The sequence below is a fragment of the Myotis nattereri genome (genome assembly GCF_964212035.1).
Source record: "Myotis nattereri genome assembly, chromosome: 12".
Classification (NCBI taxonomy): Eukaryota; Metazoa; Chordata; class Mammalia; order Chiroptera; family Vespertilionidae; genus Myotis; species Myotis nattereri.
This window is the reverse complement of record NC_138087.1, coordinates 65,921,205-65,947,319: the sequence shown is the minus strand read 5'-3', so window position 1 is coordinate 65,947,319 and position 26,115 is coordinate 65,921,205. Positions and strand designations below refer to the sequence as shown.

Here is a 26,115-nt window from a genome sequence, read left to right as displayed (position 1 = left end):
GATATTACATATGTGTACCCTCTACACCCCCCCCCACCCCCCCGCTCATCCCCTCACCTCCCCGTTGTCCGTGTCCATTGGTTAGGCCTATATGCTTGCATATAAGTCCTTTGGTTGATCTTTCCCCCTTGCCCCCACCCTCCCCTACCTTCCCTCCAAGGCCCGACAGTCCAACCAAAGCCTCTCCGTCTCTGGATCAGTCCTTGTTCATCAGTTTATGTTGTTCATTATATTCCACAAATAAGTGAGATCTTGTGGTATTTATCCGCTCTCCAGTTCCATCCATGCTGTGGCAAATGGTAAGAGTTCCTTTTTCTTCTTCCTCTTCTTAAAGAATACCTTTCAGCATTTCATATAATGCTGGTTTGGTGGTGATGAACTCCTTTAGCTTTTTCTTATCCGTGAAGCTCTTTATCTGACCTTCCATTCTGAATGATAGCTTTGCTGGATAAAGTAATCTTGGTTGCAGGTTCTTGCTATTCATCTCTTTGAATATTTCTTGCCACTCTCTTCTGGCCTGCATGGTTTCTGTTGAGAAATCAGCTGACAGTCGGATGGGTACTCCCTTGTAGGTAACTGACTGTCTTTCTCTTGCTGCTTTTAAGATTCTCTCTTTATCTTTTGCTCTTGGCATTTTAATTATGATGTGTCTTGGTGCGGTCCTCTTTGGATTCCTTTTGTTTGGGGTTCTCTGCGCTTCCTGGACTTGTAAGTCCATTTCTTTCACCAGGTGGGGGAAGTTTTCTGTCATTATTTCTTCGAAAAGGTTTTCAATATCTTGCCCTCTCTCTCCTTCTGGTACCCCTATAATTCTGATGTTGGTACGCTTGAAGTTGTCCCAGAGGTTCCTTACACTATCTTCGTATTTTTTGAATCTCTTTTCTTTTTTGGTTGGGTATTTTTTGTTTCTTTGCATTTCAAATCTTTGACTTGATTCTTGGGATCCTCTTGTCTGCTGTTAGATCTCTGTAAATTATTCTTTATTTCGGTCAGTGTATGCTTAATTTCTAGTTGGTCCTTTTTCATGACCTCCATGGTCTCACTATACTCCTTGAGGGATTTATTAAATTTATCGGCGGTTTCCATAAAATTCTTGAAAAATCTTATAAACGTGGCCTTGAACTCTATATCCAGTCGTCTGGCCTCCTCCGTTTCTGCCAATTGTGACCTGTTTCTTTGTCTCCGCATTTTGGCTGCTTCCCTGTGTTGATAGAGTGGCCTGCGCGCCAGGTGTCCTGTAGGGCCCAGTGGCTCAGCCTCCCCAGTTACCCGGGGTGGACACTCTTGGTGCACTCTTGGTGCCTTGGTTGTTGTAGGGTCACTGGGAGGAATTGACCTCCAGTCCAATTGGCTGTGGGAAGCAGCTGTGTCTGAAGTGGGAGAATGGTCCCCCTCTGACCACTGGGTACAGTGGCTCCTGGATCTAAGGAGGTGCTAATTCAGCCCCTGCCTGAGGCCTCACAGCCGGGGCCACGAAGAGGCTCAGCTGTGAAGCAATGCAAGCCGCTGCGCCTTGGGCCTTCTCTTGGAAGTTCCCGGTCTGCTTGGCTGGGCAATAGTTAGGTACATTCACATGCAAAAGCCTCTGCCACAGCCTGGGTGGGGCGGGGTCTCAGGGAGTCAAAAGGGGCGGAGAAAGAAGCTATGGCTGATTCTCCGCGCCCGGAGTCGCGCATCTCAGTGTCCCGGTAACGGCTACAAGCACCTCTGAGGGAAATCCGCCCTCAAGTTCGCCCGCTGCCGCCTGACAGAGCAGCCTCTCCCCGTATGAGACCTGGGTCCCCAGAGACTTCCCGGAACCAGAGTTCAGAGCAGTCGGGAGCTTGTGATTCAAAAAGACAGCCGCGTCCTCAGGTGCCACCCCCTTTCCGCGTGCGCGAGCCGCCGCCGTACCTCTGCACTGAGCCTCCGCAGCTCCTCTGGCTCTCAGCGTGCTTTTCTTTTCTTCTAGTTGTAGAAATTACACTCAGCCAGCCTTCCTGTTGTTCAGGACGATGTTTGCTCCGTCCTTTGGGATAATTTTCAATTGTTGTGTGGGGCGACTATTTCCCGGTGTTTATCTATGCCGCCATCTTGGTTTCTTGCCTAAAAGTTGTTATTTATGGGTAGTAAGATTCCTGTGACTTTAATTTACTATTTTATTATATTTATTATTTGCTGAATTATTCATATGAACTTATTGCCTTAACATTTTAAAAACATTATAAATTTTAATTAAAGATACTTAAAAAACCCCACAATAGTTTGGTCTTATTATATGCCACCAAATTCAATGAGATAACCAACATTTTCAGGTTATATATTTTAACCAACATTACGTATGCTCCACATATTAGCCATTTTAGTCACTTGAAATCTTAGAAAAGATTATTCTGAATAAATAAATTTAAAATAAATAAAACTTCAAAATAGAAAACATTTCCTGACTTGTACGTTAAATATTACTGAACTTGAATTCTAATATTCTTCCCCTATCAGGGAAATAAAATTTGTCACATTTTAAATGTATTACTTGTTTCTTAAAGTACTAGGAAAACATTAAAAATTAAATTACAACTATTTATAAGTATTTTTTTATTGTCTAAAGTTTTACATATGTCTCCTTTTTCCCCAATTGACTCCCTCCCTCCCACCCAGCCATTCCCACCCCAGGCAAGCCTCCACTGCCCCAGTGTCTGTGTCCATTGGTTACGCATGCATGTAAGTCCTTTGGTTGCTCTCCAACCTCCCTTCCTGCCATTTGTCTCTGGATCTATTCTTGTTCATCAAATTATGTTGATCATTATATCCCACATATGAGTGAGATCATGTGATATTTTCTCTGACTGGCTTATTTCGCTTAGCATAATGCTCTCCAGGTCCATCCATGCTGTTGCAAATGGCAAAAGTTCCTTCTTTTTTTATAGCAGTGTAGTATTCCATTGTGTAGATGTACCACAGTTTTCTAATCCACTCATCTGCTGATGGGCACTTAGGTTGTTTCCAAATCTTAGCTGTTGTAAATTGTGCTGCTATGAACATAGGGGTACATATATCCTTTCTGATTGGTGTTTCTGGTTTCTTGGGATACAGTCCTAGAAGTGGGATTACTGGGTCAAATGGGAGTTCCATTTTTAATTTGAGAAAACTCCATACTGTTCTCCACAGTGGCTGCACCAGTCTGCATTCCCATCAGCAGTTCATGACGGTTCCTTTTTCTCCACATCCTTGCCAGCACTTGTTGTTTGTTGATGATAGCCATTCTGACAGGTGTGAGATGGTATCTAATTGTTGTTTTGATTTGCATCTCTCAGATTAGTGACTTTGAGCATGTTTTCATGTCTCTAGGCCTTCTGTATGTCCTCTTTCAAAAAGTATCTATTTAGGTCCTCTGCCCATTTTTTGATTGGATCATTTATCTTCCTTTTGTTAAGTTGTATGAGTTCTCTGTAAATTTTGGAGATTAAACCTTTATCTGAAATATCATTGGCCAATATGTTCTCCTATGCAGTGGGCTTGTTTTGTTGATGGTTTCTTTTGCTGTGCAGAAGTTATTTTGAAGTAGTCCCATTTGTTTATTTACTCCTTAGTTTCCATTGTCCTAGGAGCTTTGTCAGTAAAGATATTGCTATGACAAGTCTATTTTGCTGCCTATGGAGTCTTGTAGGATTTTTATGGTTTCTCGTCTTACATTTAAGTCTTTTAGCCATTTTGAGTGTTTTTGTGTATAGTGTAAGTTGGTGATCTATAAAGTAATTTTAATATCATTAAAAATACTATCACACATAAGAATAGTCATTTCTATTTGTAATATTCAGCTTTCTGAGTAAAGACTTTGGTGGATTATTCATATATATGAAAGAACTACACTTGCATTTCTGTGAGAACATAGTATTTTCTGGTCTTTTAATATTCTTTCCTCAATTAAATAATTTTAGTGACACAATCAAGAAGTCTGAAGTTAACAGTTATGATCATTTTGAATAACCATTCCTATTCTGTTCAAAGAACATTGTCAAATGCGCTAAATGCAACAAACAGCATATACAGAATTCTATCCGACCAAAGATTTTTCCTAAAGATGAGGAAGTCTGGAAGCTGACATCTACTTAGCTTGGTGTAACTCTGCACAGTTGGCTGACAAAGATCCACAGATAGAAAGAGAGAGTGAGTTTGAGTAGAACCTTTTGCTCCAAAACAGGATTTGGGGGACTGGGGTTCCGGGAAGCATATGGTTAATTCAGTTGCAGATGCCTTCCTGAAGTGTCTTCCCTAACCCATGGGCTGTTTCCAAGCACTCGCATATGGAAACGCTTCTCCTTCCACAATTCTCCCTCCTCAGTGGTTAGAAACACTTGACATGGAATGCTTGGCTTAGTGTGCATGGACTATCTGAGCTAATGCATAGTGACCAGGACAATTTTGTTTTTCATAATATGGTTTAAGTTGTTTTTAAACGGTTATAGCTACAAAAGTCAGCCAGCATTGCAAAAAAAAACATTAAATAAAGACTAGTCATACCCAAATACAGACAAAATACTATGATTAAAAACATGCTCTCGTTATAGAGACATTAGCTGATTTTATTGGATTGTTTTTCTTATTTCCATAAGTTTAGGCTGTACCGACAAATACTGAAAACAACAGAATATTACGCTATTACATTAGAGGCAAACATTATACACACAATGGAATAAGCCACTGGGACATAAAACTAGAATTTTATTTAGCACGCAAGTACACAGACAAATATGAAGCAAAAACAGTGAGCTGATAAAGATGAAAACATCTTAGTGTAAAAGATCAGTGAGCAGCAAAATAAAAATGAAACCAAGAGTATACACTTATTAACAAAAAAGTTTTATCATATTACAAATGCCAACTGGCAGAATATTAACCATAAGTATCACAGTCACACATTTTAACATATTAACAGAAATTTCTCTCCATTTCAATTCACCTTTCTCCTCTTTCACAAATTGTAACTGTAGCTGCTTAAGAAGATAATTTTTAAATATTAGAGTGAGTAGGCACACATGTGCTTTCTTTTCATGTAATATGTTAAAAGCCAACTGGCCAGAAAATATATAAAAAATGATAATCTATCTAATAGGGCAGAAAGTAAATGCATCTTCTAAGAATAGATCTATTGTTCATAAAAAATTCCAAGTATTAATTGTGTGGTTGTATTTCTAAACAGATGCCTGGTATTAAATTATACTAAACTGATGTCTACCTTTATTCCAATTAACTTTTAAGGGGTAGAGTGAAAGGAATCTTAAAATCATTCTTGTAATTTGTAAGAAAGATGGAAGACCTTATTTAAGTTGAATACAGCATTCATTCTACTAAACCACCAAAGTTCATCATTTCAACAGATAAATGAGTCATATACAGTGATTCTGTTGAATCCAAAATGCTTCCAGTCATTCTCTCACCAGGTGTCAGCCTACAAGGTTAGAGTTACATTTTCAGATGATAAATGAAAGAGGGACAAGATATTGCTCACCATGGGGCAAATCTATGTCCAACATTAGCAGTAAAAAAAGTTTAATCATGTGGAAACATAGCGCCATAAATTAGAAACTTAATAAATATGTATGTATTATTTGATTTAAAATTTGCCCTAGGCATAAGGGCCTCAGGACAGACATACAAAATGTACAGAAGACCCAAAGGGGGTAAATAAATCCAAGAGCAGGATTCAAATAAATGTGCCCACTGCTATCTACCGTTAATTGTCAGGATATATCATGCCATAATCTTTGGTGTCCAAAATATAAAAGGAAATCTAAGAACAAAGGTCTTGCCTAAAAATCCCCAATGCAGAAATCAAGGAACTTCTTTCGGGCAGAATCTAGAATTTAGAATATGCAGGATTGAATTTTCTTTTATTGCTTTTACTACCTCCCTTGAAGGGCAAATGTTTAAAGCATATTCTGGAGAAAAGGCTCACTATTAAAATCTACCTTTCTTTTCCTTTAAGCAAATAATTCATTGTTAAATTCTCAGAATTTAAATCAGCAATTTCAGCGGCAATGTTTCCAAATACAGCATTGGCTGTCACCAAGTATCTGACAATCATACAAAAAGCCTCTGTACATTCAGGGGATTACCCCTTTAGTAAAGGAATCTTGTAATAAAAAGGCATTGAGCAAACAGAATGACACGCTGCACTGACAGGAATTTTGGTAAGCTGGTGTGAAAAGGGTCTTAAGGAACTAGCCTTCTTTCCTTACTAACATTTTACGACAGTTTCCCTTCCATTTTAAGAGTATAAATATATGAAAAAGTATAATGATATTTCCTTGACTTTCAATAAGTAGTACAGTAGAAATAAACCATTTGCAATATTTTTCTTTTTACTGTCAGTTTGTATGGAATCGCTGATAGAAAATGGAACTATTAGGAACCAACCAACAACAAGTGGGCACGAATGTGAGGCAATAAATATGTCAAAAAGTCCATGCAAATGCTGATTATAAAAGTTAATATTTGGGAACTCTGAGGTTTCCATGGTCACTTATAAATAAAACTGAAAAAACAAATATTCTCATTAAATGCAATTTAAACAATAAGCTATGATACCCAACAAAAATAATGTACACACCTTAGAGTCCTCAGTTATTATATTGTTCAACCAAAAAAATCCAGATCAAGAGAAACTGTCATCCTAATGATTGTCAATAGAATACTGTCAATCTACTGGATTTCTCTGTAAGGGACTCAAGTATCAGAAAGAAAAAGAAAAGATTTAAGTTGGGGGTGGGGGAGTACTGAAAAAGTTCAGAATTCTCGCTTTCTCTTTTTGCAAACATTCCCCTTTCAAAGAGTCGGGAACACTGTGGAAGAAAAGCTGACCTGGAATTACACACACAAAACATTCTGAAGTTGGCACCACTTGACAACTACAATATATCCTTCTGTAGAGGCCACTAAGTGCTGGCTCAAAATATTAAACAGTTAAGTACGTACGTTCACAAGTCACACACACAATGTCGACTGGCACAGCCTGTTAGCACAGTTTTCCAGATTAACTACAATAAGTGATAGCAGCAATGGTTAACAATTCCACATAAACACCACAAACACACATGTGAAAGAGCACCCTACTACAACATGCAAAATCTCAACAAAGACGGCACTGAATATTACACAATGCATAGAAATTGTAACGGTTTTTTGGCAAGATTTTTTTTTGTAACAAATATTTTATAAAACAAAAATTATTTTGTTATAAACGCTATTTAAAAAGTTGTAATATAATGGATTATAGTTATAAAAGTTCAGTTTGATAAAGTTACTCTGAGTGGATTAATACTAAAATGGACCTACCTACTACTTCATCCAGTATAAATAATCATTATAAATTAATCCTAGTGGAAGTATACTAAGGTATTTGATTTATAAAATATAAGAATTACAGAAAGTAAACAGGCATAAAAATCATTTAAATACAGTATGCACAATTACTGTTCAGATTCTATATTGCTGATGTCTTCTTAATTCTACTAACCACAAATAAATAAATTATGCCAAACATTTTCAGAGCTCTTTGAAATGAATATATAATGATAAAAAATGCTCTCTAATTCCAGTGTAATACAAAGAACATTAGAAGTCTAGCAAAATTCAACATTGCATTCAAAAGACAAAAATTTCATTGTACTTTTTTTTAATATCCCCAAATTTCATCTTTTTTCTTCAACTATGATTTAGTAAATATTAGTAAAAATTTGTAAAATGTTTTTTTAAATTTATGCTTGAATTTCCTTTTTGAAGAGTAAGCAGGTTAATATGAGAATTTACAAATACTTTGTATTTTCTACATCTTCCTGCTGTAAAGTTTCTTTCACAATTCCCATTCCCCCTCTTCCTACCTCTAAATAAATTCTAGTTATGTTGATTAGAAACATTCTAATTATGTTGATAGAAATTTGATCATTTTGATTGAAGATATGTCCCAAACTTTCAAGATGATTTTTTAAACTTTTCATAGACTAAAAAAGGATATAGTAGACTGCCTTCCAAATCAGTAATATCAATGCTATATAGTTGGATATTCAAATGAATACCAAGTTTTTTAAAAAGTTACTTTTTAGTTTATAATTGTTATAGATTATAATCATTATAGAAGTCTTGTTACTAAAAATTATCATGTTTCCCCTCCATAAATGAAAGCTAATTATAAATGGGGTAGGCTAAGAGATGTTCGTTAAAAATACCAAGGCAAGTGATTACATTTAGAGATTATCACATCAAATTTCAAAAGAAGTGGCTAAAATCAAGATATAATACTACACAATGAAAAGCGAAAGTACACATGCAAAAAAAAAAAAAAAGCCTATTTGAAAACTGGCAGTTTGAAGGTACTTCTAATATAAATTTGTAGTTTTGAAAACAAGGATGTCCTTTCTTAACTCAGCGAAAATGTAGGGTTGTTTTTCTTCCCTAAACTCTATTTATGAACTGGAAGTCAGGATGCTTGGGTTCCCTTGGGTTCCAGTTGTGGCTCTGATTCTAACCAGGTGTGTGCACCTGGCATTCTGCTAATGTCTCTAGGGCTGTCTCCTTCTTCTGTAAAAGAAGAGGACTGGATTAATTTAGATGTTTCTAATACTCTGGCCTAATTAATTTTCTGATCAACTTACTACTCTGACTAATCAATACTCTTGAGTGTAATTCAACTAGATCATGGTTTACATAAAAACTCAATTTAAATGTATTAAAATGCAACCTTTTAAAAAATAATCAGGTCTTTTCCTCAGCTTTGGCAGACCCAATTGGTCAGTTAACAAGTAGGATGGACCATAAGAAATTTTTATTATCTTTCTTTTCTCGTTTAGAAAAGTGAAATCAGAGTTGTTGGCAGTTTACCAATATCATCCCCTTTTCTGTTTTTATATCGTTAGAAATACACCAACAGGATGACATAAGCAGTGTATTTCTTCATCCCAGTTATATTCTCTGGCAAGGATCTCTTAAAATCATACTAAGTTTCATCACTTTACAAAAGCTACACATTCGTATCATCTCAGTCAGATCCCAGTGGGGAGAAGCAATGTTTGAATACCATGAATTAAGGAAAAAAACACACAACCGAAGATGTCCTCGCAAGTGGTGTGTTTCTTAATAAGTAACTATCTGTATCACACCATATGGTGAATGTGCACAGATACGTCTTGCATATTTAAAAATGCATTAAAATAATTAAGAACTGGTTAATTCTTTAGTATTCGTAACAATTTTTTTCATGATTGAAAACTTTAAAAATATTTTACTGCAATAAATTATCATGCACTCCCCATGATATTTCCCCTAGGCCTGGAAAATTATTTCCTTTATTACATGATAGGGAGTTTTTATTTATAGATGATAAGTAGTATAGCTTTTATTTTGGCTAGAAAAATAAAGAAAACCAGTCAGAAAAAGGCTGATTAAAATTAATTAACATATATTGTCTCTAGTATATTAAACTGTGGAGATAGTCAACCTAGAAAAAAATATGAATGGTTTCACAATCTCTAATTCTGAGAAACAAGATAGTATTCCCCCCCCCAAGCTTTGTTTTATAAACAATCATGATTGATTAAAAAACAATAAGAACAACAAAACATTTTACTGAGTATTTTTAATTTTCTGTCACCAAATTTATAGGCGAGACCAAACTCCCTGGCAGACTGGCAACCAATGTTCAATATCTTGAGGATGGCAATATCACTTTTGGGCTTAAGAGAGGTGCTCTTTATGTGTAGGTCAGCCGTGGGCAAACTATGGCCCGTTTGAAATGAATAAAACTAAAAAAAAAAAGGACCATACCCTTTTATGTAATGATGTTTACTTTGAATTTATATTAGTTCACACAAACACTCCATCCATGCTTTTGTTCCGGCCCTCCGGTCCAGTTTAAGAACCCATTGTGGCCCTCGAGTCAAAAAGTTTGCCCACCCCTGGTCTAGAACCTCCCCACTCCTCGTCTGAATTATAAGGAACTCTCTTGAAGTTGGATTTCTGGTTTATTTGAGAAAAAAACAAATAGTCACTTTTAAAGATGTAGTTACTTGTGCACGTACACACCCATCTCCATGACAAAGTTAAGTGTTCTATAGAGAGCGGCACCAATTTTTGCTCTCTACTTATGGCCAGGGCAAACAAACTCTGTTGAATGTCCAACCTCACACAAACTCCCGTGATGGGGCCTAAACCATGTGCTACAAACATGCCACGTGATGGCACTGTTCTCAACCATTCGGAGTTGAGTGAATATTGATGACTTTATCATACAGAAATTTCATTTATAATTTATCGCTTCAGAGGGTCTACAGAAGCACAGCAAATCACTGTGCGAACAAGCGGCTACAGCAGAAAAGGATTTTGTTTCAGATCCTGATGGTCTTAAGTATTCACTGTTAACATGAGCAAACAGCTTGACTTCTCTCATTTCCTCATTGGAGACATGATACCTAGCCTCACAGGACCATCGTGAAAATTAAGCGGACCAACTTACATTTTAAGAACTCAATCAATGGTAGTCATTGACAACAATCTACAATACTTCCCTATACATGTGTGCAACTATGTGAACACATGGATGTGCACCTATGTAAACGGCTTGGCCTTATTATTGATTTTAAAACAGGCTCTACGGAAGATTCTCCAAAAAATACTCAAAGCAACATTATGTCTTTTATAGCAAATCAACATATTCAATGGCTAAATAACGTTGAGTACAAAGTTTGGGAAGCTATGCAAAACAGTACTGGCATAGAGTTTGTATTTTTAAATTTTTGTTGGCTCTCAAAAATGAAATGACACTTATTACAGTATCTTTTATGAATTCTTTGAGAGCAGGGACTACTTATACATCTTCGTACCTGTGTGTCTAGATATTAGGTGCTCAAATTTTTGTTGGTAGGACTGTAAATTTTCATCTCAGTGAGGTCATTTGATTTAATGGCATTTGAAATCTCAGCTTCAGGACATAGACAAATAAATGCTAACAATGATCTAACTGAAACACCAGAGAACCAATCTATGCTAGAAATTTTGCATATTATTCCTTTGTAGATCAGGAAGTGATTTAACATAGGGAAAGGTGAATTAACATAGGGAAAGTTTAAATTGGAAAAAAACAATATAACAAATAGTTTAAATAGCTGAAGTGTATTTATGAATCACATTCAGACCGGCCATAATAACCAAGAATCTTAAGGATAAGCTCTGTTGGATAAACATCCTGAATACTGTTAACCTCTTCAAATGTTATGGCTTCTAAAAAAAATTGCTACAGCCCTGACCGATGTGGCTCAGTTGGTTGGAGCACCATCCCGTGCATCATAAGGTCTTGGGTTCGATTCCCAGTCGGGGAACATACCCAGGTTGCAGATTCAATCCCCTATCGGGGCATGTACAGAAGGGAACAGATCAATGTTTCTTTCTCAAATCAATGTCCCTCCCTCGCTGAGACTTATAATTTAAAAAAACAACAACAAAACTGCTACCATCTATTGTTTTTAATAGCCCGTCACTCACATGAATATAGAAAATTGAATTATGCAGCTATGTCATCCAAACTGACAGGTGGGCTTGGTATATTTGTTAGAATCACGTGAGGAGGACTGGAAAATTTCTTACATGACATTACACTGACCTTAAAATGTATACGTTGCAAACAAAGTTTTAGTGTTTTTATATGAACCATGGGATCACCTGCAAAGGCAGCATGCTCTAGTGTAGTGAATACCTGCTGGACAGTTGCACTTTTGCTAAAGCACATAAATGATTTTGGCTGAAATGTCACAGTATGGATATAATTTTTTTTTTAAGTAACAGTAACAATAAAAACGGCACCTGGCAGTGCTATGTCCTCAGTATTATTTACACGAAAGAATAAAATGTAGAGGTAGTTGCAGATAATTTTTCACAATTTAACTCAGATTATGATGTGGATTTATGACTCGTATTCAGACCAGCCCTATAACCAAGATACTAATTCGGCTCTATGTCTACTAAGCCATTCTTCTGAAAACAGTCTTCTAAATCTGCCACAATGTTCCTATTTGGTTTCAGTTATCAAAGCAAAAATAAATTTAAAAAAACAAACTGACATTCTCCATTTAACTGTGTTCTTCTAAATGCAAACACAATAGGATTAAACAGGAGAGAGGTTTTAATATTAATACCTCAATCAACACAAACAGAAATTTGAAAATTCCTAGTTCTGTTTTCTCAGTGCATACTGACCACCCCTTCTTCTCATGACAAACTTACTTTGCTGCTGTCTAAAACAGATCAAGAATTTTTTAAAAAATATGTCAATGCAAAAATAAGATGTGCAATCACATTTTAACTGTTCTTTACAGAAAGCATTTCCTTAAATATGAGAAGCACCCTATGTAAAAATATCCATATTTTTTAAAAAGCTATTTTACAGTAGGCTGTCCTGTTGTATTTGTGGACCAGTTATAAAGTAACTGTTTTTGTAAGGGGAACTGGGAGAAGGAGACTCACGGTTCAAAATGAACAGAAGAGGGACTAGGGGACGGAGCATGCCACCGGGAAAGGTAATTCAGCACCCCTGGAGGCTGGGAAGACACTGTCCCCACATCTGACTCAAATCACTGGAAACTATGAGTTGGAACTAAGAAAGGTAAATAGAAAAACTCTGGCGTCAGATGGCAGACAGTACCATTTCCTTAGCTATAATCTAACTGATTTGTCTTGATTGTAACATAAAATGAAGCTAACTCACCTACCTTTCAAAGTTGTTGCAAGGATTAAGATAATAAACATACAAATAAATATGTATATGTTGAAAGGTCTGAGGGAATATTTACCAAAAATGTTAAGTGATTATTTTTGGCTAGCAGACATACAGATATATATAAAATGCATATCTGTATTTCCTAACTTTCATACAATGAGTAACTATTTCTTGTGTAACTGATGCACACAAGTCACTCAGCACAGTGCTGGCACACATATTGGATTAAAATTGGTACCTATCAGCATTATTAATACAAAAAATAAAGCAAGGTATCATCTGCCCTTCCTTCTTGCTTTTGGATGCCTTTCTACAGAGGAAAAGAAGTTGATTCTACCACACAAAGTCCATGACAGACTTCCCACTCCTGAGTCCATGGAAAGGTCACAGTTTAGAGGAATGGATGGGTCTTTATGTGCTTGTGACTTAGTGCTGGAAAGAGCTGCCCAGCCATGGGAAAGCTCAGCAAAGCAAATCAAAACAAAATTTGTCCTGGTCATATAATAAATTAATGCATAAAATACCACCTATCTTCCCAGCTAACTGAATTTAGGAGGTTGCCTCAAAGAACAAACATTCCCAGATCCAACAAAGCAATTAAGATTTGGATTTTTTTTTGTTATTAATTATATAGGATAGAAACCTAGTTCAACTTTATTGTCTGAATGGATTTTATTTTTGAAGTACCTAAACTAATTATTCACCATAGGCTTCAAGACTTGAAAATAAAGATCTTGGAAAAACTACCACAAAGAGCTGTTTAACCAAAATTATTATTATTATAATTGCAGGATATTGCAGATAAATACATTTGTATTTACTGTAGAAGAAATTTTGCACATTTTCAAGAATGCTTTGAATTCAGCTAAATCTGCTACCTAAAATGAGTGTCGATATTCCTTTGATCTCAGCTACAGAGTCCAATAATCCCGTAGGGAAAAGATAGTGAAGTTAATGCTTATAAATAAATAATTCAAGAGGGATTTGAGCTTTGAAGAGAATGAGTTTTTTTGTTGTCTTAACTAGTGCTTCTAGATCTTTAGTAAGACTTTCCTACTCTCTACCTTCTCTTTATGCTTGATATAAAATATAATGCTTGGGAACATTTTCAAAGCTTCGGTAGTTTTAAATTGCTTCTAAATCTGATCATCAAATTTCATTTACACTGATTTCCTAGGGAACAAAAGAATTCTATCCAGGTTTAAGCATAATAGTAAAAATGAGCCATGTAACGTCTTTTTTGCTGCAATATGGGACTTTGCATATTATTTTAAAGTTATATATGTTCCAAAAAGAATGGCACCTTTATTCTCTCCTTCTACTCCCCTTGCCCCCTCAAAGGAAAAAAATGTTAGCTAAGCTTCTAAGTTTTCATACATTGCAAAAAACGAGGCACAGAAACTAAAATTCTAATTAAGCAAAAAAAAAAAAAAATATATATATATATATATATAATTTAATGTTGAGTTTATTATCAACACTTTCATATTCTGGATCTGACTGAATGTAATTTTGTGTAAGCAGTAAAGTTAGTGTTATCTCCCCCTGATTAATAAAGAATATTAAAAATTAAATAAAGTCATTTATTAAGAAGACTAACAATGAGCCGTGAGGTGAGGAGGAAAAGCAGTAGTTGAGGACACAAGCGTCTAAGGATGACTGTTTCCTTTTTGACAGTTTTTTTGAGAAACGTAATCCCTTCTCTACTTTGTGTTGCCTGAGAGCCACTATGGTTTTATAAAATTCTGTAACAGTAATTACATGTAATCACCCACAGGGACATTTGTTTGAAGCCTATAAATACTAAGTTCATAATACTAAACTATCTCCCTTGCTTATTTGTAAAAAGAAAAATATATTATATATTTTTATAAAGTTAACACTGAGGGCAGAGGAAAAGGAATGAGAAGCAGTGTAGAGTCACAGTTTCTCCGAACACAGTAACCACACCGGGGTCTGGCTCAAGCCAGCTGGTCAAGCAGTGTCTGAGGAAGAGTCGTAGGAGGCAGAGACGATGAAATTGCTGCTGTTGGAGTGGCCGGCCACTGACTGGGCAGCCTGCTGGCTCAGATTGTTACAGATCAGCACCAGCTGGTTGCTCTGGGCCTCGGACAAGGTGCTGCAGCTCTGATACACACTGAAGTTGGTTTTCCTGCCGGGAATGTTGCCCTTCTCACACATGGTCTTCACCATCTTGGCCAGCTTGTTCTTGCCGAGCGCCTGGCAGTTGTACCAATGCAGAGCCGCCAAGTTCACGACTGGCTTGATGGACAAATAGAAAGGGGCATCCTCGTAGCGCATGGCTGGAGGCCGCCGCTGGGCATACTCCTTGTAGTCCTGGATGGGGCACGTCTGTGGGGCGTGCTGGGTGGCATACACACGGGAGTCCGTCCCCCCTCTCTTGGTTTTGGCATTCAGGTCGCCGGTGTCTTGACCCATCCACTCTAAGTATTCCAGCCCCGTTTCTGTGACCCGGAGCCGGATATCACCCCACTTCAAGGTAGATCCATGGAAGCCTGTGCAATGCCCAAAAGCCTTTGTGTTGTTGAGCCAGACGAGGTTGAGCAGGCCTTCGGGGTTATAGCGGCTTAGCAGTCCCCTTTTCCGCAGAATGAGCTCATCGGCAAAGGTGAGCTTCATGGACTTGTGTGGCTTATTTCCCTTTCCTTTGCAGCGGAGTTCAATCTGCTTCTGCTTCAGGGCCTCCTGGGAACGCTTGAATTCCTTATCCCTGGTGATACTGTAGCCATACCTGTGCTCTTTTAGGTACCGTTCGAGTCCACACTGGTAATTGGCCAAGCTGTTGGGTTCATATTCGGACCCATCCTTCTGCCTGGCATCTACAAAGAAAGAGGCAAGGTAGGCATCCAGCTCCTTGCAAGGGATGACATAGATCTCTCTTGTTTCCGAAGGGTACTTGGAGATGAGGAACTCGCGGAAATTGCGGAGCGCAGTCTGCGTGCTCCGGATGGTTTTCTCATTCTGCTCTCTGCTGAGCTCAGCTGCTCTTTCATCCTGGTCTGCAACAAATTGGGGAGGGGAGGGATAGAGAGGGTGTTGATGAGTTCAGACAATGCACTTTCTACTCTGAAATAAAGTTTCCTTTTATAATGAAAAGGGAAAGAAGGGATCAATTTTACAGAGGTCACTGGTAAATGTGACTTATATACCTGTTGCATTGTAATAGCCAACTGTTATATTCACAAGTGATGTACCAGACAAAAGTATGGCCCTTTGCAATCAAAATGAGCATCTTGTATCATTAGCACATAGTTTAGTGCGTGAAGGTTTGTGGAAAGAGTGAGATCAGAGGCTGCCTTTGTTTTAGGAAACATGTGAGACATTTAGGAGAACTTGAATTGGTAAGGCTGCTCAGCGAAAGGAAGTCTTTGTAATAACCACATACAACAGTAAAAATAAATTTTCTAATAAATAAAATTTTATTCATAAAACACACTCCTTTTAGTGTTACTGTACACATTTATAAATGATAATGTTATTTTAAAATGACAGTCCTAAGGTATAATTGCCAAAATCCTCATAACTTTATAAAATGAATTAAAATTCACTAAACTAGCAAATTAGACTTTTTATAGGCACATTTTTGAGATCATATTTCCAAAATTCAAATATACAAAGTATATTTTATGCTTCATTGGACTAAACTTTCAGTTATGCTAATTCCATTTGAAATTGTTTCTATATCAACAGTAAAGATGTGTATAAAAACGTGTCTCTTTCCATCAAAAAGATGGAAGCCACAGGTTACATGTAACCTTTATCATGCTGGCTTCCTTTACTGTTTACATGTAAAGCCAAAGGGGCCAGCACATCTGTTTATTTTGGCTACCTTGTTCAAATATCTATCACAGCGGTCTTCAAACTTCAAATAAAGACTTTCTTTCTAAGAAATAAACATTCACAGAAAACTTTGGGGAATAAAAGATCCAGTTCCTCAACTTTCCCATGGAATCTTTTCTAAAACGTATCTGTCTGAAATGAAGGCTGAGTTTGCACATGTTGCTATCTCAAATCTACCATGGTACATACACTGGGGTGTAAAAGACTTTGGGAGGCCAAACACAATTTATAAATCGGTGATTAAATTCGTAATGTTGCTTGTCCTCTGTCTTATCCATATCCTAAATAGGTGAAATATACCATGAGAAACAGGGTAATTGGGCCTAAATTGTGTTCTGAATTCAGGACTTTTGAAAGGGGCTATTTATAGGCCAGTGAGGTTGACTCTTTTAATCCTATGAAATACTGATCCTATTTGTGGTCAATCTCATCTTCATTTTATATAATATTCAATATTTTCTACCTCCTTTTTACAAAAATACTCGAATTAAAACTAACATTGAAAACCTTAGGGTGTCCATTTAAGAATGAGTGAGTAGTATTCAGTTTCTCAAAGTTCTTTTCAAGGGTATGCAAATAAAATAAAATATTTTTAAAAAATATATATTTTATTGATTTTTTAGAGAGGAAGGGAGAGGGACAGAGAGTTAGAAACATCGATGAGAGAGAAACATCGATCAGCTGCCTCCTGCACACCCACTACTGGGGATGTGCCCGGAACCACGGTACATGCCCTTGACTGAAATCGAACCTGGGACCCTTCAGTCCGCAGGCCAATGCACTATCCACTGAGCCAAACCGGTTAGGGCCGAATAAAAGAATTTAAGTCTGTTGAACTAAAGCATCATTAGTTGGTATCCTCTAAGTAGAAGGGGTGAGTGACCTTGGTTCTTTGAATGAGTGATCACTTATTTCTTGCTGTACCATCCACAAGAACCTTAATATTTATTAAATCTTACTCCAGGCTTTTCAAAAGGAGAAGCCATCCATAAAATCTAGTACAGGTATCCCCCCTTTTTGAAAGTCTGCATGATGCCACTTCACTTTTGCGAAAGACCTAGCACCTGTTTTTTGCTAATGAAATCTGAAGAGGATTTTCAGTTGGAAAAGTAGCATTCAGTGTTGGTTTTGCAATGAGCTGTTACAGAAGCAGCACAAACTCTGAACAGCTAGCGTAATCCCACCAAGCTTCTTCCCGGGGAACTATACTCAGCATCTCAGCATCCAGCTGCCACAGCACTGAACTGTGTCTGAGCACCTGCGCTATGTATCTCGATTGATTTTGTGCATCCTTTAGCAAGATGTGTCCTAAGGTATAAGAAAGGCCAAGAGAGCTTGTCGGGCTGAAATGATGAGCATGAAACTGGGCACAAATTAAGATCTTCAATCATGGTGAATGAAATAAGGTCATATAAGTCAATGGTAAGTGTTTATTCACTCTACGCCATTTCGGGTTAAGACAATTTTTATTGGAATGCTCTATGGGAGAAACATGCACAGGGAAATGGGTCTGAAAAAACCCAAGGGTCTGTGACTCGAAGGGGGGCCTCAGGAGGAGCCCCAACACTGGCTCAGGAACTCTTATGGAGACCCTGGGTAAGGTTTTTACAGACCAACTTCCTGTACTTATTTACATAGTCTTCATGGCCCATTAATCTAATTATTATCTCCCTTGTTAGGAGATGGGATGGGAAAACATAATTAGAGCAGTATCTTGTCTTCTCACTTAATTTGAGATTTAGGTTACATTTTTTTTTTTTTTAGATTTATGTTAGATTTAAATTCAGATCCATTTGCTTCTATTGCTATAGCACGCAACAGAAAATAAACTCAGCTATCACATTCCTTTTATGATTTTATGAAAGTAATACATCTGAAGCAATAAAACACATTTCTCGATATTTAACTTATTTATTATTTTCATTTAAGAGTATTTGGTATTCTCACTAGCTAGAGAAAACAAATGATATTCAAATTCTCCTTATAAATCACTAAATGATAAATCCATCAGCTTACTAAATAAAAATATATTTTAAATTTGGAAAGTAAAAGAAAAGGTAAAAAGAAATCTGGTGAGTAGATTTACATTTATGAAGCTGCAGCTGGAATGAATATTTAATCCACATGTGTGGGTACCCACGGTGCCCCCTAGCATTTCAAGAAGACCTGTGGGGTGTAGTCAAAGGTAAGTCCCTGATGGTTCTGTAGATTCCATCATAACTAGACGAGATGACTATTACACATAAAACTAATTTTAAAAAGACCATACATGGCTGTGTAATTAGGAATAGAGTTTGTGGCTCTAGTCTAGATCCTATAGGAATTCAGAAAGAAAAAAGAGAGAAGTCAAATAGAGCTTGAGCAAGGTATTAAAGGATGGGTACCGTTTGGCTAATTAGGATAGGAAGGTAGGGCATTCCAGGAAGAAACTGCATGAGCAAAGGGAAAGAGATGAGAAGGAATCTGGCTTATGCTTATGAGGACTGTAAAACCTCTATCCTGGTTTGGGGATGGGAGAAGGGTTGGAGCGGGGAATAAAGCTAGACCAGTAGGATGACCACATGGAGAGTTGTACATAGTCATTATAAATGTAGCACCAAAGAGAGGAGACTGGATATTTTAAGTGCAAAGAACCTCTAAATGCCATGAAAAAGCTGATTTTGGGGAGAAAAAAAATCAATACCCCAATTCTCTACCTCGAGATTCTTTATTCCCCTTATTTTGTTATTTTCTTCCACATACCTACCGCCATCTGACATACTTTACATGTTTACTTGATAACCTGCTTAGCATATGTCTCTCCCGAGTGGGCTGTGAGCTCCGTAGGAGCCAGGACTACACAGCTTTATTCAAGGTCTGGAAAAGCACTCGAGAATGTAGCATTCGTTAAAAATGTGTCGACTGAATTAACACAGAAGCTGACAAGAAAGTTACTGGGATAACTCTGTGTGTGTAATTACACAATTCACTTTAGACCGTTTAGAAAGGATTAAACAACAATCAGTGGCATAAAATTAAACTTTGGGACTCACAAGCATGATCTCAGTCACTTTGTTAAGGCTCTTCAGAGAGTTGCCTTGGTCAGGGCAGGTGATGTGGACACCTGTAATAATGGTACAGAATGGCTTATGAGGCCCCTGGAAGCTTTTCGCTGGGCTAATTCTCCAGGAAATAAAGACTTATCAGTCATCGCACAAATTGCTCCAAGACAGTATCTTTATCTCACTCTTAGGATGAGGAAAAAAATAATAATACTTTAATAAAAGTCCATACTAGAATTAATATATCCATAAAATCAAGTGTAGCTCCCTCCCCTCCAATCCTGACCTCCACTTTAAAAAGAGACTATACTGCCTGGCTGGTGTGGCTCAGTGGTTGAGCACTGACCCATGAACAAGGAGGTCAGGGTTTGATTCTTGGTCGGGGCACATGCTGGACAGTGGGCGCCATCCTCAGTAGGGGGCCTGCAGGAGGCAGCCGATCAACGATTCTCATCATCATTGATGTGTCTCTCTATCCTTCTCCCTTCCTCTCTCTGAAATCAATAATAATATTTTTTAAACTATTCAAACAATAAATAAATAAAAAGAGATTATACTGACATTATGGTGTCACCTATTAGGTACTTAACTTCTTCCATACATATATTCATTTGAAAGATGTTTTCTTATGACTCTTTCTAGGTTCAAAGAAAATAATCTTGGTATTAAAACAAAACAAAACACAACAACCCTGGTTGGTCATCTCAGGAAATAGGCCAACTTCAATTTTATTTGTCTGGGGTTACAAAAATCGTATTTGCCAACATTCTTATTTCATTTTTTAGATCAGCAATAGTTCCTAACCTCTACCATTTATTAAAAAAAATAATGAGCTAGATTTACTTTAAAAGTGAAAAACCAATTTATATATAAACCTTATAACGACCATAAAATACATTTAAAAATCAGTGTCTTCTTTCTCCTTTAAACACACAACTCCTTGCACATTCTTATGTTTTCTCCTAAACTTTAAAACACAGGCCAGCTTTCTAGGATTGTTAAGGTCGCTAATTGAAGCCAGGCTTGCATGCTACTATAGCTATCTGACCAGCAAATTATTTTTATGCTCGATTAATCTTTTCCAACAGTGGGCATAAAATACATTTCCTACATAAACATTCAGGAGCATGAAAATTCAGAACAACAGTACCAGTTAGTGCAGTATGATTCTTGATAGTGCTTTTCACTGAAGCAGAAATCACTTAAACAAACATTAGTCATCTGCTCATTTCTCCTGGTTGTATGTTATGTGACTCTACAGCACCTGGAAAATTTTCTCCTTAATAGAAATTTAGCAATCAAATACAGCACAAAAATTACCAGTAATATTAAACAAATAAAGAATAGGTGAACAACCACCACCACCACCTTTCTCTGCCCTGGCTGGTGTGGCTCAGTTGGTTGGGCTTCATCGTAGGCACCAAAAGGTTGCCAGTTGGATTCCTAGTCAGGGCACATGCCTGGATTGTGGGTTCAATCCCCGTGTAGGGGACATGCAGGAGGCAGCCAACTGATGTTTCCCAAGCTTGCTCTCTTTAAAAAAAATCAATTAAAAATAAACCCTTCTCCTCCCCATGCATATTCAGTTATCTCTATTTATGAACTGAATCAGGTCAAGGAGCTGTGTTAGAAGGTGGAGTAAGATACTGCATGGGTAAAGGAGACTAGATACCAGACCTTGCAGATCCTCACAAGGAATTAATTTATGGCCTAGGCAGTGATGGCGAACCTATGACACACAAACTCATTTTTTTGGTTGATTTTTCTTTGTTAAATGGCATTTAAATATATAAAATAAATATCAAAAATATAAGTCTTTGTTTTACTATTGGTTGCAAATATCAAAAAATGTCTATATGTGATACGGCACCAGAGTTAAGTTAGGGTTTTTCAAAATGCTGGCACGCCGAGCTCAAAAGGTTCGCCGTCACTGGCCTACAGGGTGCAGAAAGGAATGTTTTTTTTTTGTTTTTGTTTTTTTCTTCCAGTTGATTTCAGAGAGAGAAGAGTCTGCATTTTAAAAAAACACACAACTGATTTCGGCCTAGCTGCCCTAGCCGGTTTGGCTCAGTGGATAGAGCGTCGGCCTGAGGACCGAAGGGTCCCGGGTTCGATTCCAGTCAAGGGCACGTACCTCGGTTACAGGCTCCTCTCTGGCCCGGGCCCTGGTCTGGGCTCATGCAGGAGGCAACCAATTAACGTATTTCTCTCACATCAGTATTACTCTCTGTCTTTCCCTCTTTCTAAAAATCAGTGGAAAAATATCCTCGGGTGAGGATTAAAAAGAAAAGAAAAAAACTGATTTCAGAGAGGAGAGAGTCAGACCGATACATCCATCAGCTGCCTCCCTCCCGCACATGCCCAGATGGGGGATAGAATCCGAAACCTAGGTATGTGCCCTGACAAGGAATCGAACCCACCACCTTTTTTCGTGTATGGGACACAACAATGCTCCTACCAACCGAACCACACCTGCCAGGGCAGGAGTTTGCATTTTTAACAAGTTCTCAGAGGATTCTAATGTAGGTGTGGTCCAATAGTGTCGCACCTCCCCCTCCCCCTAGAATGCCTGGAAAATGACTCCTTCAAAGGAGCCTCAGCCCCAGCGTCTGTTACAGCACTTGCCATCCCGAGGGAACAGCAGATTTTCTGATCTGAAAAAAATGTTTCCCCTGGCAGGACCGTTGTTTCATAAATAAATAAATAAATAGTAAGTGCTTAAGTGATTTCTGCTTCAGTGACAAATACTATAAAAAATCATACTGGACTAAGTGGTATTATTATTTGACAAAATAACGAATGACTTAAACAATTACTTCCCTCGGAGACCCACTGGATTCGTACATTTGTTTTTGCAACTTTTCTGAAATTACTAAATTCAACACTGTTTCCCTAGTTGCCAAAAACAGTTTTTCAAATCTAATCTTACTTCGTCCCTTTCAGGGCATTTGACATAGGTAGTATAGCAAATGGTTAATGGCTCTAGCTTTGCCAGGAAGAATGCAGTTCAAATCCCAGCTCTGCTGCTTAGCCAGCTATGTGAATCTGTATGAGTTTTTTAACTTATGCCTGTTTCTTCAACTGTAAAATGGGTATATGAAGTAATAATTGTACTCATAAGCACTGTATGAGTATGGCATAAGGAAAGCAAATCACTTAGCTCAGCATTGGGCACAAAAAGCATCTAGTTCAACTCTTTAAACATCCCACTGCTTAGAAATATGTTCCAGCTAGGCCGGTGTGGCTCAGTGGTTGAGCAATGGCCCATGAACCAGGAGGTCATGGTTCAATTCCTAGTCAGGGCATATGCCCGGGTTGTGGGCTTGATCTCCAGTGTAGGGCATGCAGGAGGCAGCCGATCAATGATTCTCTCTCATCATTGATGTTTCTCTCTCTCCCTCTCTGAAATAAATTTAAATATATGTAAAGAAATGTGTTTCAACCCAGGAAACCAAAGTCTTTCCACTTCAACTGAGTTCCTCCTCTATTGATGCTTTAATGTGTAGCAAATATATACTAAGTCTTCCAATCTATAGAAGTCATCAATGTTAGGCATATCCTGCCACAGACATATATAAACAGCTGGAATTAATATCTGTATCTAAAACAACTGTCAGGAGACCTTCCATTCCACATGACCTAGAATCCTGTGATTGGACAAGCTTACTGTGTCACTATAAGAAGAGACATGATGTGACTATATGAATGCAGTACGGGACTAAATAAGGGCAAAATCATGCAATTCCCTCCTCTAAGAATGCTGTGTTTTTTAAATTAAGTTAAGAAAAGGAGGGTTTCTCCCCAATTGCACCCTCTCCTCAAAAAAGAGCTGAAGCATCTCAGGTGGGGCTTAATGAGCCTTGTGGTCAATTCTGCTAGCCAGGGACAGCTGTAGCCTAGCCTACATTTGCACAGTGGTTTTCGACCTTGGCTGCACATTAGAATCACCTGGGAATCTTTTTAAAATCCTGATTTCTGGGCCCCATCCTCCAGAAATTCGGTTTCTTTGTTACTAACGTTGTGGCCCCACCCCATAACAAAGAAACAGAATTTCCGGAGGATGAGGCCCAGAAATCAGGATTTTAAAAAGATGCCCAGGTGATTCTAATGTGCAGCCAAGGTTGAGAACCACTGGAAAAGGAAAGAATTCAAACGGGCTTCACACATAAAGGAGATGCTTCATTCAGTGACAACTAAAAAGACACAAAAAGGCAAAAAGGAGGCCAGATGACAGGAGTGAATAAAAGCTAGATGAAGCTCCTTAAATCTCAAACTTAATTTCAAGTCATAGAAAAGAAATTAAGCATTCCAAAGGCAAAAAGAATAGAACAAGAGAGTAAATATTGTACTCCATTAATCACAATAAGAAGCACTTTCATCTTGGCCAAAATGTATTTTAAATCAACTTTTGAATGTGGCTGCATTTTCAGGCTTAGCGGCATGAAACCCACATGACTGTAATTAATGTAATAAATCATGCTGTGGAATTTTCTACACAATCTGACAGTACTCATTGACACACTGCTTATTCAAGACTGTAGAGAGGTTTCTCCCTCACTTTATTATACAGCCAGAGACACTGAATCAAAAGTACCTTCTAGTATGTCTGAAATATCTGCTGCTGATATAATACATAAAATACATAGAGAACTGCTGCCATCAGACTTTGATATACAAAAACCTCACATACAATTTCCAAAAAGAAACTTGGTTTTTAATTCTCGCTTTTCTGCTTAGGGCAGTTGTTTAAGATACATGGATTCATTACAGATGTGACATTTACATTTTCCAGTTTCAGTCATGAGGCCATAGAATTACACACATGGCTCACTTTTCAAGTTAATTCTATGATGATTCCATTACTATATAGCACAGGATGCTGTTAAACAGGCATTATTTCTTCGGCCTATATGTGTTCTTTCACTGTTTTCCAACATCTAGACCCTTTCAGCAAAATTTTATTGAATAGTAAATCATTTTCAAAAGTAAAAATTAATTTTAAAGAAGTAAAAATTAGCCCTTGTACAGTTCAGGAATTCAGCAATAACCACATTTCACCTCAGTGAGTTTACATATCTTTAACTATGCTTTGCATAAATATCTTCTAATTTAGAAATGTCTGAAGTTTTAATAAACAGATGGTTGAAGGGTAACTATTCACAAGAGGAATATATATATTTCCCCTGATAAATAATTGTATTCATTTTATCATAAAGTACATGTTTATTATAAAAATTTTCCCCAAATAAGGGTATAAAGAAGAAAGCAAAACTGCCTAAAAATCCATCATCCGTAGATAGCCTTTGGCTACATTTTGCTGTATAAATGATTTAAAATTTTATTTTAAAATATGACTCTTTAATCACCACAAGTCTAGTCTATTCCATCTTAACTATACACTTCAGTTTGGGGAATTTTTTTTCTTCTTCAAATTTGCTTTGTCTTATGTCCAAGAGGAAAATTATTGGTAACACAGTAATGCCTGGCTAAGTTACTATTTCTGACATATTCCTTTTGATCATCTAAAATTATAGATTTTAAGACTTGAATAAGAACTTGGCATTGGATTTACTATCTATTGGCGACACAGAAGTTCCTTTCTTAGCTACTGACAATTCCCTATGTCCACTCTTGCTCCCATTCAAACTGTTCTCCACACAGCAGCCTGAGTTTTCCCAAACGAAGCAGAGGAAATGAGTTATCCTTTTCTTTCTACGAAGATTCCTATTTGCATAGTTGTTTCAACATTCAACAGAAATATATTCAGCACATCAGCTTGGTAGACACTGTTTTAGGCACATCTGTACAAGTCTCCGCAACTGTTAAACACTTTCATTCTCTCCTTGGGGAGACAATTAGTCAATAAAAGCAGGTGGAGACTGGGACTAGAAAAGGAAGAATAAAAACTGTAAGTTTTGGCAATGACGTTTTTGGAGAAATAAAGAAAGTTGAGGGACTTTTAAGCGCTAGGCGGGAGGACGCTGAAACGTGTAAGACAGCGTCACCACAGCAAGTGAGCCAATTGGTTAAGGCTTGAACCTGGAAACCAGACTGCCTGGGTCAGAGTCGCAGCTCTCCCACGCTCTCACTGTGTGACCTCCAGCAAGGTCAACCATCTGAGCTATAGTTCTGTACCTGTAAAATGGAGCTAATTATAGCCCTAACTTCACAGAGTTGTGGGAACTCAGTTCCATAAGTAATTAAGTGAAATAATAAGCACTCTGCAAATATTGACTATTTTACTGCTGTTTGGCATGAAGCAATCGAAGAGCGCCAGCAGCATAGGACCTGGCCTGCTGAAGAGGAGTTTGGAAGTGAAATGATCATCAGCCTTTGTTAGCAGTTCATCAGTATGTCAGTCAGAACTGGGCATCTGAGAAGCACTTCTCATGAGTCTGCCAAAATTCTACGGCTTCTATGACAGAACAAACTCAAGCACAGTACATGAACTTAAGAGATGAAATGCTCTAC

At 37.6% G+C, this 26,115-nt stretch overlaps 1 protein-coding gene across 2 annotated transcripts in view; it reads right to left on the bottom strand.

Annotated features, from left to right (window-relative positions):
* The window catches only part of KIAA1958, a 57,001-nt gene that overhangs the window by 15,946 nt on the left and 14,940 nt on the right, over nucleotides 1-26,115 (bottom strand). Inside the window, exon 2 of one of the 2 annotated variants that reach the window (XM_081102999.1) lies at nucleotides 15,679-15,762. The exons of the other annotated variant lie outside the window; for it this stretch is intronic. Coding sequence (XP_080959125.1) covers nucleotides 15,679-15,762 — 84 coding nt within the window. The remainder of the gene's footprint in view (nucleotides 1-15,678; nucleotides 15,763-26,115) is intronic. 2 annotated transcript variants of the gene reach the window in all.